This window comes from Staurois parvus, unplaced genomic scaffold, assembly GCF_062004578.1.
Source record: "Staurois parvus isolate SC_StPar_1 unplaced genomic scaffold, SC_StPar_1.0 ptg001665l, whole genome shotgun sequence".
NCBI lineage: Eukaryota > Metazoa > Chordata > Amphibia > Anura > Ranidae > Staurois > Staurois parvus.
Window position 1 is genome coordinate 206,064 of NW_028319461.1, and position 13,299 is coordinate 219,362.

At 40.9% G+C, this 13,299-nt stretch overlaps 1 protein-coding gene across 1 annotated transcript; it reads left to right on the forward strand.

The window, feature by feature from the left end:
* The first annotated feature begins 5,908 nt into the window (after window positions 1-5,908).
* Window positions 5,909-13,045, forward strand: LOC149434828 (uncharacterized). The gene has a single exon (XM_089663331.1). The coding sequence runs from the start codon at window positions 6,101-6,103 to the stop codon at window positions 12,557-12,559; it is 6,459 nt and encodes a 2,152-aa protein (XP_089519457.1). The 5' UTR covers window positions 5,909-6,100; the 3' UTR covers window positions 12,560-13,045.
* The last annotated feature ends 254 nt before the right edge of the window (window positions 13,046-13,299 follow it).

Here is a 13,299-nt window from a genome sequence, read left to right on the forward strand (position 1 = left end):
GAAGGTACGGCATACCCGTGTCAGTCCTCCAAAGCTGTGTGCCGTGGCTGAAACTCCCACGGAAGTGATGTCATCAGCTGCTCAGCCATTCAAGCAGCCGCAATCCGCAAACATGGAAGGAAATCCGGGGGAAGATGGAATCCTTCTGCACCGGAGACGGCGTGCTGCTGGATGGCATCTTTCTATGCTACGTCCTTCAGAATGTACTAGTATGTAATGCACCCGACCACATTATAATATTACCTTGCAGCAGGAAACCTGATTGTTTTTTTTAAGAGTTTACTACCACTTCATATGATAGTTACATAGTTAGTCTGGCTGAAAAAAGACAAAAGTCCATCCAGTTCAACCATTCAAAAAAAAAGTTATAATCCTACACCCACAGATGATCCAGAGGAAGGCAAAAACCCAGCAAAGCACGATCCAATTTGCTCCTGAAGGTGAAAATATTCCTTCCTGTTCCTCCGAGAGGCAATCGGATATTCTCTGGAACAGCTTTCCCTATAAATGTTATATCCAGTTATATTCTGTGTATCCAAGAAAGAATCCAGGACTTTCCTACAGCAATCCACTGAGCTGGCCACAACCAACTCTGGAGGGAGTCTATTCCACATTCTCACAGCTCTTACTGTGAAGAAACCTTTCCGTGTTTGAGATTAAATCTCTTTTCCTCCAGACGTAAAGAGCGCCCCCTTGTCCTCTGTGATGACCTCAGGGGGAATAACTACACCGAGTTCACTATATGAACCACTGATGTATTATACATGGAGATCATATCCCCCTTATGTATTATATATGGAGATCATATCCCCCCTTATGTATTATATATGGAGATCATATCCCCCCTTATGTATTATACATGGAGATCTTATCCCCCCTTATGTATTATACATGGAGATAATATCCCCCTTATGTATTATACATGGAGATCATATCCCCCCCCTTATGTATTATACATGGAGATCATATCCCCCTTATGTATTATACATGGAGATCATATCCCCCCTTATGTATTATACATGGAGATCATATCCCCCCTTATGTATTATACATGGAGATCATATCCCCCCTTATGTATTATACATGGAGATGATATCCCCCCTTATGTATTATACATGGAGATCATATCCCCCCTTATGTATTATACATGGAGATCATATCCCCCCTTATGTTTTATACATGGAGATCATATCCCCCCCTTATGTATTATACATGGAGATCATATCCCCCCCTTATGTATTATACATGGAGATCATATCCCCCCTTATGTATTATACATGGAGATCATATCCCCCCTTATGTATTTTACATGGAGATCATATCCCCCCTTATGTATTATACATGGTGATCATATCCCCCTTATGTATTATACATGGAGATCATATCCTCCTTATGTATTATAGATGGAGATCATATCCCCCTTATGTATTATACATGGAGATCATATCCCCCCCTTATGTATTTATAAATGGAGATCATATCCCCCCTTATGTATTATACATGGAGATCATATCCCCCCTTATGTATTATAGATGGAGATCATATCCCCCCTTATGTATTATAGATGGAGATCATATCCCCCTTATGTATTATACATGGAGATCATATCCCCCCTTATGTATTATACATGGAGATCATATTCCCCCTTATGTATTATACATGGAGATCATACCCCCCCTTGTGTATTATACATGGAGATCATATCCCCCCTTATGTATTATAGATGGAGATCATATCCCCCTTATGTATTATACATGGAGATCATATCCCCCCTTATGCATTTTACATGGAGATCATATCCCCCCTTATGTATTACACATGGAGATCATATCCCCCCTTATGTATTATACATGGAGATCATATCCCCCCTTATGTATTATACATGGAGATCATATCCCCCCCTTATGTATTATACATGGAGATCATATCCCCCTTATGTATTATACATGGAGATCATATCCCCCCCTTATGTATTATACATGGAGATCATATCCCCCCCTTATGTATTATACATGGAGATCATATCCCCCCTTATGTATTATACATGGAGATCATATCCCCCCTTATGTATTATACATGGAGATGATATCCCCCCTTATGTATTATATATGGAGATCATATCCCCCCTTATGTATTATACATGGAGATCATATCCCCCCTTATGTATTATACATGGAGATCATATTCCCCCCTTATGTATTATACATGGAGATCATATCCCCCCCTTATGTATTATACATGGAGATCATATCCCCCCTTATGTATTATACATGGAGATCATATCCCCCCTTATGTATTTTACATGGAGATCATATCCCCCCTTATGTATTATACATGGTGATCATATCCCCCCTTATGTATTATACATGGGGATCATATCCTCCTTATGTATTATATATGGAGATCATATCCCCCTTATGTATTATACATGGAGATCATATCCCCCCTTATGTATTTATACATGGAGATCATATCCCCCCTTATGTATTTATACATGGAGATCATATCCCCCCCTTATGTATTATACATGGAGATCATATCCCCCTTATGTATTATACATGTAGATCATATCCCCCTTATGTATTATACATGGAGATCATATTCCCCCTTATGTATTATACATGGAGATCATATCCCCCCTTATGTATTATACATGGAGATCATATCCCCCCTTATGTATTATAGATGGAGATCATATCCCCCTTATGTATTATACATGGAGATCATATCCCCCCTTATGTATTATACATGGAGATCATATCCCCCCTTATGTATTATACATGGAGATCATATCCCCCCCTTATGTATTATACATGGAGATCATATCCCCCTTATGTATTATACATGGAGATCATATCCCCCTTATGTATTATACATGGAGATCATATTTCCCCTTATGTATTATACATGGAGATCATATCCCCCCTTATGTATTATACATGGAGATCATATCCCCCCTTATGTATTATACATGGAGATCATATCCCCCTTATGTATTATACATGGAGATCATATCCCCCCTTATGTATTATTCATGGAGATCATATCCCCCTTATGTATTATACATGGAGATCATATCCCCCCTTATGTATTATACATGGAGATCATATCCCCCCTTATGTATTATACATGGAGATCATATCCCCACTTTATATATTATACATGGTGATCATATCCCCCCCTTATGTATTATACATGGAGATCATACCCCCCCCTTATGTATTATACATGGAGATCATATCCCCCCTTATGTATTATACATGGAGATCATATCCCCCCCTTATGTATTATACATGGAGATCATATCCCCCCCTTATGTATTATACATGGAGATCATATCCCCCCCCCCCTTATATATTATACATGGAGATCATATCCCCCCTCATGTATTATACATGGAGATCATATCCCCCCTTATGTATTATACATGGAGATCATATCCCCCTTATGTATTTATACATGGAGATCATATCCCCCCTTATGTATTATACATGGAGATCATATCCCCCCTTATGTATTATACATGGAGATCATATTCCCCTTTGTGTATTATACATGGAGATCATATCCCCCCTTATGTATTATACATGGAGATCATATCCCCCATTATGTATTATACATGGAGATCATATCCTCCCTTATGTATTATACATGGAGATCATATCCCCCCTTATGTATTATACATGGAGATCATATCCCCCCTTATGTATTATACATGGAGATCATATCCCCCCCTTATGTATTATACATGGTGATCATATCCCCCCTTATGTATTATACATGGAAATCATATCCCCCTTATGTATTATATATGGAGATCATATCCCCCCTTATGTATTATACATGGAGATCACATCCCCCTTATGTATTATACATGGAGATCACATCCCCCCCTTATGTATTATACATGGAAATCATATCCCCCCTTATGTATTATACATGGAGATCATATCACCCCTTTATGTATTATACATGGTGATCATATCCCCCCTTATGTATCATACATGGAGATCATATCCCCCCTTATGTATTATACATGGAGATCATATCCCCCCTTATGTATTATACATGGAGATCATATCCCCCCTTATGTATTATACATGGAGATCATGTCCATCTTATGTAATATACATGGAGATCATATCCCCCCCTAATGTTTTATACATGGAGATCATATCCCCCCTTATGTATTATACATGGAGATCACATCCCCCCCTTATGTATTATACATGGAGATCATATCCCCCATTATGGATTATACATTGAGATCATATCCCCCCTTATGTATTATACATGGAGATCATATCCCCCCCTTATGTATTATACATGGAGATCATATCCCCCTTATGTATTATACATGGAGATCATATCCCCCTTATGTATTATACATGGAGATTATATTCCCCCCTTATGTATTATACATGGAGATCATATCCCCCCTTATGTATTATACATGGAGATCATATCCCCCCTTATGTATTATACATGGAGATCATATCCCCCCTTATGTATTATACATGGAGATCATATCCCCCTTATGTATTATACATGGAGATCATATCCCCCCTTATGTATTATACATGGAGATCATATCCCCCTTATGTATTATACATGGAGATCATATCTCCCCTTATGTATTATACATGGAGATCATATCCCCCTTATGTATTATACATGGAGATCATATCCCCCCTTATGTATTATACATGGAGATCATATCCCCCTTATGTATTATACATGGAGATCATATCCCCCCTTATGTGTTATACATGGAGATCATATCCCTCTTATGTATTATACATGGAGATCATATCCCCCCCTTATGTGTTATACATGGAGATCATATCCCCCCTTATATATTATACATGGAGATCATATCCCCCCCTTATGTATTATACATGGAGATCATATCCCCCTTATGTATTATACATGGAGATCATATCCCCCCTTATGTATTAAATATGGAGATCATATCCCCCTTATGGATTATACATGGAGATCATATCCCCTCTTATGTATTATACATGGAGATCATATCCCCCCCTTATGTATTATACATGGAGATCATATCCCCCCTTATGTATTATACATGGAGATCATACCCCCCCTTATGTATTATACATGGAGATCATATCCCCCCTTTATGTATTATACATGGAGATCATATCCCCCCTTATGTATTATACATGGAAATCATATCCCCCCTTATGTATTATACATGGAGATCATATCCCCCCTTATGTATTATACATGGAGATCATATCCCCCCTTATGTATTATACATGGAGATCATATCCCCCCTTATGTATTATACATGGAGATCATATCCCCCTTATGTATTATACATGGAGATCATATCCCCCTTATGTATTATATATGGAAATCATATCCCCCCTTATGTATTATACATGGAGATCATATCACCCCTTATGTATTGTGCTGCCACGCAGCTTTACTGTTTAGAAGTTGTTATTTACATGTTATGTTATAATGTTATTTGGTATCATCCACACACCCCTGCTGTTTCTGACTAGTTGGTTGCTTCCACTCTCCATTTCCTGTTGTAACTTCATTTTGTTTAGTGGTTATCAAGATGCTGTAGAGTGAGGAGGCTATGTGACATCACTAGAAATTTACCTATGAAAACACCTTTTATGTTCATACCTTTGCTACCTTGAAGCATAAAGAAGCATTGGAAAATACCTCTGAAGTTGTTATTCATTGAGTAAACTATCTGTTAAGGCGATCATTCAACTTGCTGCACACATTCTGACAGACCGGGTCTAAACGAATCTCGCCACAAGTACAACCGATGCCAAGACAGAACAGTAAATTTCCAGTAAATCTCCATGAGAATTCATCACACAGCCATCTCTGCAGCTTCAGAACTGTGAGTAACCATTCCCCTGTATGAAGAACAGTAATCTTGTCTGTGCACTGAGTGGAGCAGTCAGTGTGAGCCAGGCTGCTGCTCTAGTTGCCTCATTGATACAAATATTCAGCTCCCCAGCTCAGCCTGCTTGCAAATAAAAGTAACTACCTGCAGAGCTGAGCTTCTGCAGATTTCCAACAAGACATTAAAACCACAGCACTTGTCATTATGTCTGTCAGAGATCCCACTGATGAGTCACCTGCATGTAATCAAGATACAACAGACACCATGCTGCATTCTGCCCGTCCTTTTAGAGCCCCTCATCCATCTTTGAAGGCAAGGGAGGCTTATGATGCAAGTAAGGAAGAGACATACAGTAACCTGACTGCATTATGGGAGAAAACTTTAAGTTGTATAACAGCCAGTAATGAAACTAGCAACAATTCTGAGCAATTGAACACTGCCCTCTCAAGGGTTAAGAAGGCATTTGAGAATTATAAAAGACTTTCTGAAAAGTACTCTTCCCTTTTGTCACATTCCAATGTAGAGGAAGCTTCACTAGAATTAAAGAACTTTATTGCTACTGACAAGCAGAGACATATCACTTATATTGAAGCAAAGACACAGATAGAGGGTAGATTAGCACAACTACATGAAACTACATCCTGTATATCTGCTTCTTCCAGACACTCAGGAAAATCAAATAGATCTGCCCGTTCATATCATAAATCATCTTCTAAGTCATTGCGGTCCTGCTCTGTAAGGTCAACATTGAGCGACCAAATACTCAAAGCTCGCCAAAAGGTTGCAGTAGCCCAGGTTCAAGCCACCTGTTCTGAAAGAGAAGCAGCCTTCAAGGCAGAAGCTAAACGAATACAAGCAGAATCAGAGGCCCAGCTAGAAATCCTTCAGAAGAATAGAGAAAAGGAAGTAGCCTTAGCGGAATTATCCGTCTTGGAACAAGCCCTTTTAGAAGAAGAAGGAGCATATTGTCCCAGCTTGGCTGCTTCTCAAGACCCTGTTGAAAGGACCCTACAGTTTGTCTTAACCCAGAACCACGATGATACAGTTCCACCTACAGTTGGAGATTCTTCCCATAATCATCCAGCAAGTCAATCAGAAGGCAACATGTCGTCAAAGCAAGCTAACCAACCAGACGCACCTTCCAACAGAGACACTCCACAACTACCGCGTGCCACAAAATTAAGTGTACCAACCTATCCAGCTCATGTGCCACCACAAACATATGTGAATAGAGATTACAAGGGCACAATAGAAGACTACAGAGTGAACTCTATACCTCCTTTAATACAGTTAACTTCAAACGCACAGAGATCTTCAATCACCAGACCCTTACCTGGATTGAACCCATCTGCAATACCTTTCTCTCCACCTATCAGTCAGCATCAGATACCAACCATGATTCAAGATGGTGCACCATCAGTATCACCTGTGGATGTAAAAACTGAAAGGGTTGATATTGCAGAGTTCAGCAAGTACATGATTCGGCGAGAGTTAATTACTACTGGACTGTCTAGATTCGACGACCACCCAGAGAACTATAGGAGTTGGAGATCTACATTTAAGGCGGTAACCAAGAACTTGGATATTGAACCTCAAGCAGAACTTGACTTACTAATAAGGTGGTTGGGGCGTCAATCTTCAGAACAAGTAAAGAGACTTAAATCCGTCTACATTTACAACTTTGAAGCAGGCCTCAATGCTGCCTGGGAACGTCTGGAACAAGACTATGGGAGCCCCGAAGTCATTGAATCTGCCTTATTCCAGAGACTAAAAGACTTTCCTAAGATTTCTGTTAAGGACAATCATAGGCTTAGAGAGTTAGGTGACCTCCTTCATGAACTTGAAATTGCTAAGTCAGATCCTAGTTTGCCAGGTCTTAGCTATTTAGACACTGCTCAGGGCGTAAATCCTATTGTAGCAAAGTTGCCTAGTCATCTCCAGGGAAAGTGGACTAGTGTAGGATCAAAGTATAAATATGAACACCATGTTTCCTTTCCCCCCTTTTCCTATTTTGCAGAGTTCGTCAGGAAGATCGCAAGAACCAAGAATGACCCAAGCTTCCTGTATCCAGATACAACCATCTTTCCTTCAACTACTTCAAAGGGTATTGCCACCAACAGTAAAATCAAGGACTTAAGGCATCCTATTGCCGTGAGGAAGACCGCTATCACGTCCAACATCTTGTCTACAGACACTAAATTACAAGATACCAAGGCAAGCAAGCTTGATCAACAGTGTCCCATTCATAATGCGCCACATTCTCTCTCCAAATGTCGTGCATTTAAGGACAAGCCTATCGAAGAACGCAAGACATTTCTCAAAGAACATAATATCTGTTTCAAGTGTTGTGCATCTTCCGATCATTTCGCTAGAGACTGTAAGATCGCCATCAGATGTTCCCTGTGCAACAGTGCCAAGCATGTGGATGCACTCCATGCAGACCTGTTCAAAAGGAAACCTTCACCCGGCAGCAACCCCAAGACTACCTCAGATGATGGCGGGGAGAGAACCGAGCAACATGCCGACCCCGTAACCACAAGATGTACAGAGGTGTGTGGAGAAGGGCTTCATAGCAAGTCTTGCAGCAAGATATGTCTTGTAAGGGTTTTTCCTGAAGGATGTCCACAAAATGCTATAAAAATGTATGCCATACTCGACGATCAGAGCAATCGCTCGTTGGCAAGTACAGAATTCTTTGACTTATTCAACATTCGTGGAGAGGCTTGGTCCTATACCTTGCAGACATGCGCAGGAAGGGTCAATACTTCTGGAAGAAGAGCCCATGGCTTTATAGTGGCATCAGAATATGAGAACATAGAGTTTCCTCTTCCTACTCTAATCGAATGTGATCAAATACCGAACAACAGAGAAGAGATCCCCACACCTGAGGTTGCACATCATCACCCTCATTTGAGCCACATTGCTAAATGCATTCCTACACTTAGCAAGGATGCGAAAATCTTGATTCTTCTAGGGAGAGACATTCCTAGAGTTCATAAAATAAGAGAGTTATGCAACGGTCCAGATGATGCTCCTTATGCCCAGAAACTTGATCTTGGATGGGTGATAATAGGAGAAGTTTGTTTAGATCGATCTCACAAGCTCTTGGATGTAGCTTCTTACAAAACTAATGTGGAGGGATCATACACCTATCGATCGATGAAATGTCCATTGCACTATTATGTGAAGGAAAGACTTGATTTCAATCCTGAAGTTCCATATCAAGCTCTCCAAGGCATTACTTGCAAGCTCACTTCTCACAAGGATCTTGGTGATGCAGTGTACCAGACTACTTGTGATGACAACAAGATTGCTCCTTCGGTCGAAGACAAGGAGTTCACCAAGATTATGAATGAAGAGTTCTTCAAGGACAACTCCAACAGTTGGGTAGCTCCATTACCCTTTCGTGTACCAAGGCTTACTCTCCCTAACAATCGAGAACAAGCTTTAGCCAGATTTGCTGCACTTAAGAGAACACTACGCAACAAACCTGAGATGCAAGATCACTTTCTAGCATTCATGCAGAAGATTCTAGATAACCATCATGCCGAGCCAGCACCAGACCTTGAAGAAGGTGAAGAATGCTGGTACCTTCCATCCTTTGGAGTCTACCATCCTCGTAAACCGGGGCAAATCAGAATTGTCTTTGACTCAAGCGCTCAGTTCAAGGGAACTTCTTTAAACAACGTTCTTCTAACGGGTCCAAATCTAACGAACAACCTTGTAGGAGTGTTGATACGGTTTAGGAAGGAACCCATTGCCGTGACAGCTGACATCCAACAGATGTTCCACTGTTTCGTAGTCAAAGAAGACCACAGAAATTATCTCAGATTCTTGTGGCACCGCAACAATGACATTAATGATCAGATGATAGATTATCGCATGAGAGTCCATGTCTTTGGCAATAGTCCATCTCCTGCCGTGGCAACTTATGGACTGAGAAGAACAGCACAGGAAGGTGAAAAGGAATTTGGATTTGCCACCAGGCAATTCATTGAGAGAGATTTCTATGTAGATGATGGTCTGAAATCTTTCCCAACACCTGAAGAAGCCATCAATCTGATAAAAAGAACTCAACAGCTCCTGTTGACTGCTAACTTAAGGCTTCATAAGATCGCATCTAATAGCAGTGAAGTAATGAAGGCTTTTAATCCAGAAGATCATGCTAAAGATTTGAAGGATTTGGATTTGGGAGTAGATGCCCTACCCACGCAAAGGAGTCTCGGTCTTCTCTGGAATGTAACTTCAGATGCATTCACCTTTCAGGTCTCTGACACCAAGAAGCCATTCACCAGACGAGGAGTCCTGTCAACTGTCAATAGCCTTTACGATCCCCTAGGCTTCGTGACTCCAGTTACCGTCCAAGGGAGATCCATACTTCGTCAGCTTACTGAGAGAGTGACAGATTGGGATGTCCCTCTACCAGTAGACCTACTACCTAAATGGGAGAAATGGAGAGACTCCTTGAAAGTACTGGAAGAACTTAATATCCAACGCTGCTATTCACCTACTTCAACTTCAAGAAGTCAGAGGAAAGAGATTCATATCTTTTGTGATGCGTCCACCGAGGCTATAGCGGCCGTGGCTTATCTCAAGATCATAGATCCCTCCGGGAGATCCCATGTCGGGTTTCTTCTAGGAAGAGCCAAGTTAGCTCCAAAACCGGCTCACACTATTCCAAGATTAGAATTGTGTGGAGCAACCCTAGCTGTCGAAGTTGCAGAATTCCTGCAAAATGAAATGGACACTGAAATTGATCAGGTTAAGTACTACACTGACAGCAAGGTCGTACTTGGCTATATATGCAACAGTGTAAGAAGGTTCTATGTGTACGTGGCTAACAGGGTAGAACAAATAAGAAAAATCAGTAGACCTGAACAATGGAACTATGTCCCGACTGGTTTGAATCCTGCCGACATTGCCACGAGGTCAGTGCCAGCAGTTGTCCTCACGCAAACCATTTGGTTTACAGGACCAAAGTTTTTAACAGACCAGTCTTCTACAGACTCAGAAGAAGATATCGATTTCTACCTGGTGGATCCAGATACTGATCAGGAAATCCGCCCTGAAGTTATAACATTGAGTTCCAACATCTGCTCAAGAAGAAACTTGGAGGTAAGACGTTTCGAACGTTTCTCTTCTTGGAAAAGATTGGTGAAGACTATAGCAAGATTGAGTCATATTGAACAGATTTTCCGCAAGTCCAACCAGACATCGTCTTGTCATGGATGGCACACCTGCAAGGAGTCGCCCAATGCGTTAGAGCATGAGAAGGCAGAGTTATTCATCATACGTCGTGTGCAAGAAGAAGTCTTTGCAGAAGAGATTAAGTGTTTGAGAGGCAATAGACCAGTCTCAAAGGGTAGCCCACTATTCAAACTGAACCCAATAATCGACAATGAAGGTATGCTTAGAGTTGGGGGACGACTGAATAAGTCACACCTGCTAAGAAGGGAACAGAACCCTTTGATAGTACCAAGAAACCACCATTTGGCAACCTTGATTATCTGGCATTACCATGAGAGAGTCAGACATCAAGGAAGACACTATACCGAAGGTGCTATTAGAGTTGCAGGGTTCTGGATAATTGGAGTGAAAAGACAAATAGCCACGATTATTCATAACTGTGTCAAATGTCAGAAGTTAAGAGGTAGACAGCAGTATCAACAGATGGCTGACCTACCCGCAGACAGACTGAGTGAAGATGCACCCTTTGCATATGTTGGGATCGATGTGTTTGGACCATGGATAGTAATGGCCAGAAGAACTCGTGGTGGTGAAGTCAACAGCAAAAGATGGGCTGTAATGTTCACTTGCTTAAGTGTAAGAGCTGTACATATCGAACTGATTGAGTCAATGGACACTTCAAGTTTTATCAACGCTCTAAGGAGATTTATTGCTCTAAGAGGTCCTGTGAAGTTGTTGAGATCAGATTGTGGAACTAATTTCATTGGTGCTTGCAGAGAGTTACAGATAGACCAACAACAAGTTGAAAATTATTTGAGTGATCAAGGCTGCGTATGGAAATTCAACCCACCACACTCTTCGCACATGGGCGGAGCATGGGAACGCATGATTGGGATGGCAAGGCGCATACTGGACTCAATGTTGCTTGACGTGAGTTCTTCACGCCTTACTCATGAGGTGCTCACCACATTCCTTGCTGAGGTTGCAGCAATAATCAACTCAAGACCATTGACTGCCGTATCTACAGACCCAGAATTTCTGACTATCTTAACTCCAGCTACATTATTGACCCAGAAGATTGGACAGATTCCAGCGCCAAAAGGTATTTTCGATGAAAAGGACATATATAAACGTCAGTGGAGATACGCACAATACCTTGCAGATCGTTTCTGGGACAGATGGAGGAAGGAATACCTCACTCTTCTCCAAGGACGTAAAAAGTGGCAAACCCAGAAGCCCAACTTAAAGGAAGGGGACCTGGTCCTGCTAAAAGACCAGCAAACTCATCGGATCCAGTGGCCAGTTGGACTTATTACAAAAGCCATTGCCAGCGATGATGGAAGAGTCCGAAGTGTGGAAGTTAGGATCGTTAAGGACGGAGACTCAAAAACCTTTCTCAGACCAGTCACTGAGATTGTCCTAATTATGCCTGCTTCTAGTAATTCTGATTCAGTGTTATGTGAGGGAGTCACTTAAGACCTCTAATATAGCTAACTTGCAGATTTGAGAAGGTTAGATAGCATTTTACTGTATGCAATGTTAATAGTATTTTAAAAGGAAGAAAATAATTGTGTAGTGGTATCTCTCGATACCAGACGGGGAGTGTGCTGCCACGCAGCTTTACTGTTTAGAAGTTGTTATTTACATGTTATGTTATAATGTTATTTGGTATCATCCACACACCCCTGCTGTTTCTGACTAGTTGGTTGCTTCCACTCTCCATTTCCTGTTGTAACTTCATTTTGTTTAGTGGTTATCAAGATGCTGTAGAGTGAGGAGGCTATGTGACATCACTAGAAATTTACCTATGAAAACAACTTTTATGTTCATACCTTTGCTACCTTGAAGCATAAAGAAGCATTGGAAAATACCTCTGAAGTTGTTATTCATTGAGTAAACTATCTGTTAAGGCGATCATTCAACTTGCTGCACACATTCTGACAGACCGGGTCTAAACGAATCTCGCCACAAGTACAACCGATGCCAAGACAGAACATGTATTATACATGGAGATCACATCCCCCCTTATGTATTATACATGGAGATCACATCCCCCCCTTATGTATTATACATGGAAATCATATCCCCCCTTATGTATTATACGTGGAGATCATATCACCCCCTTATGTATTATACATGGTGATCATATCCCCCCTTATGTATCATACATGGAGATCATATCCCCCCTTATGTATTATACATGGAGATCATGTCCA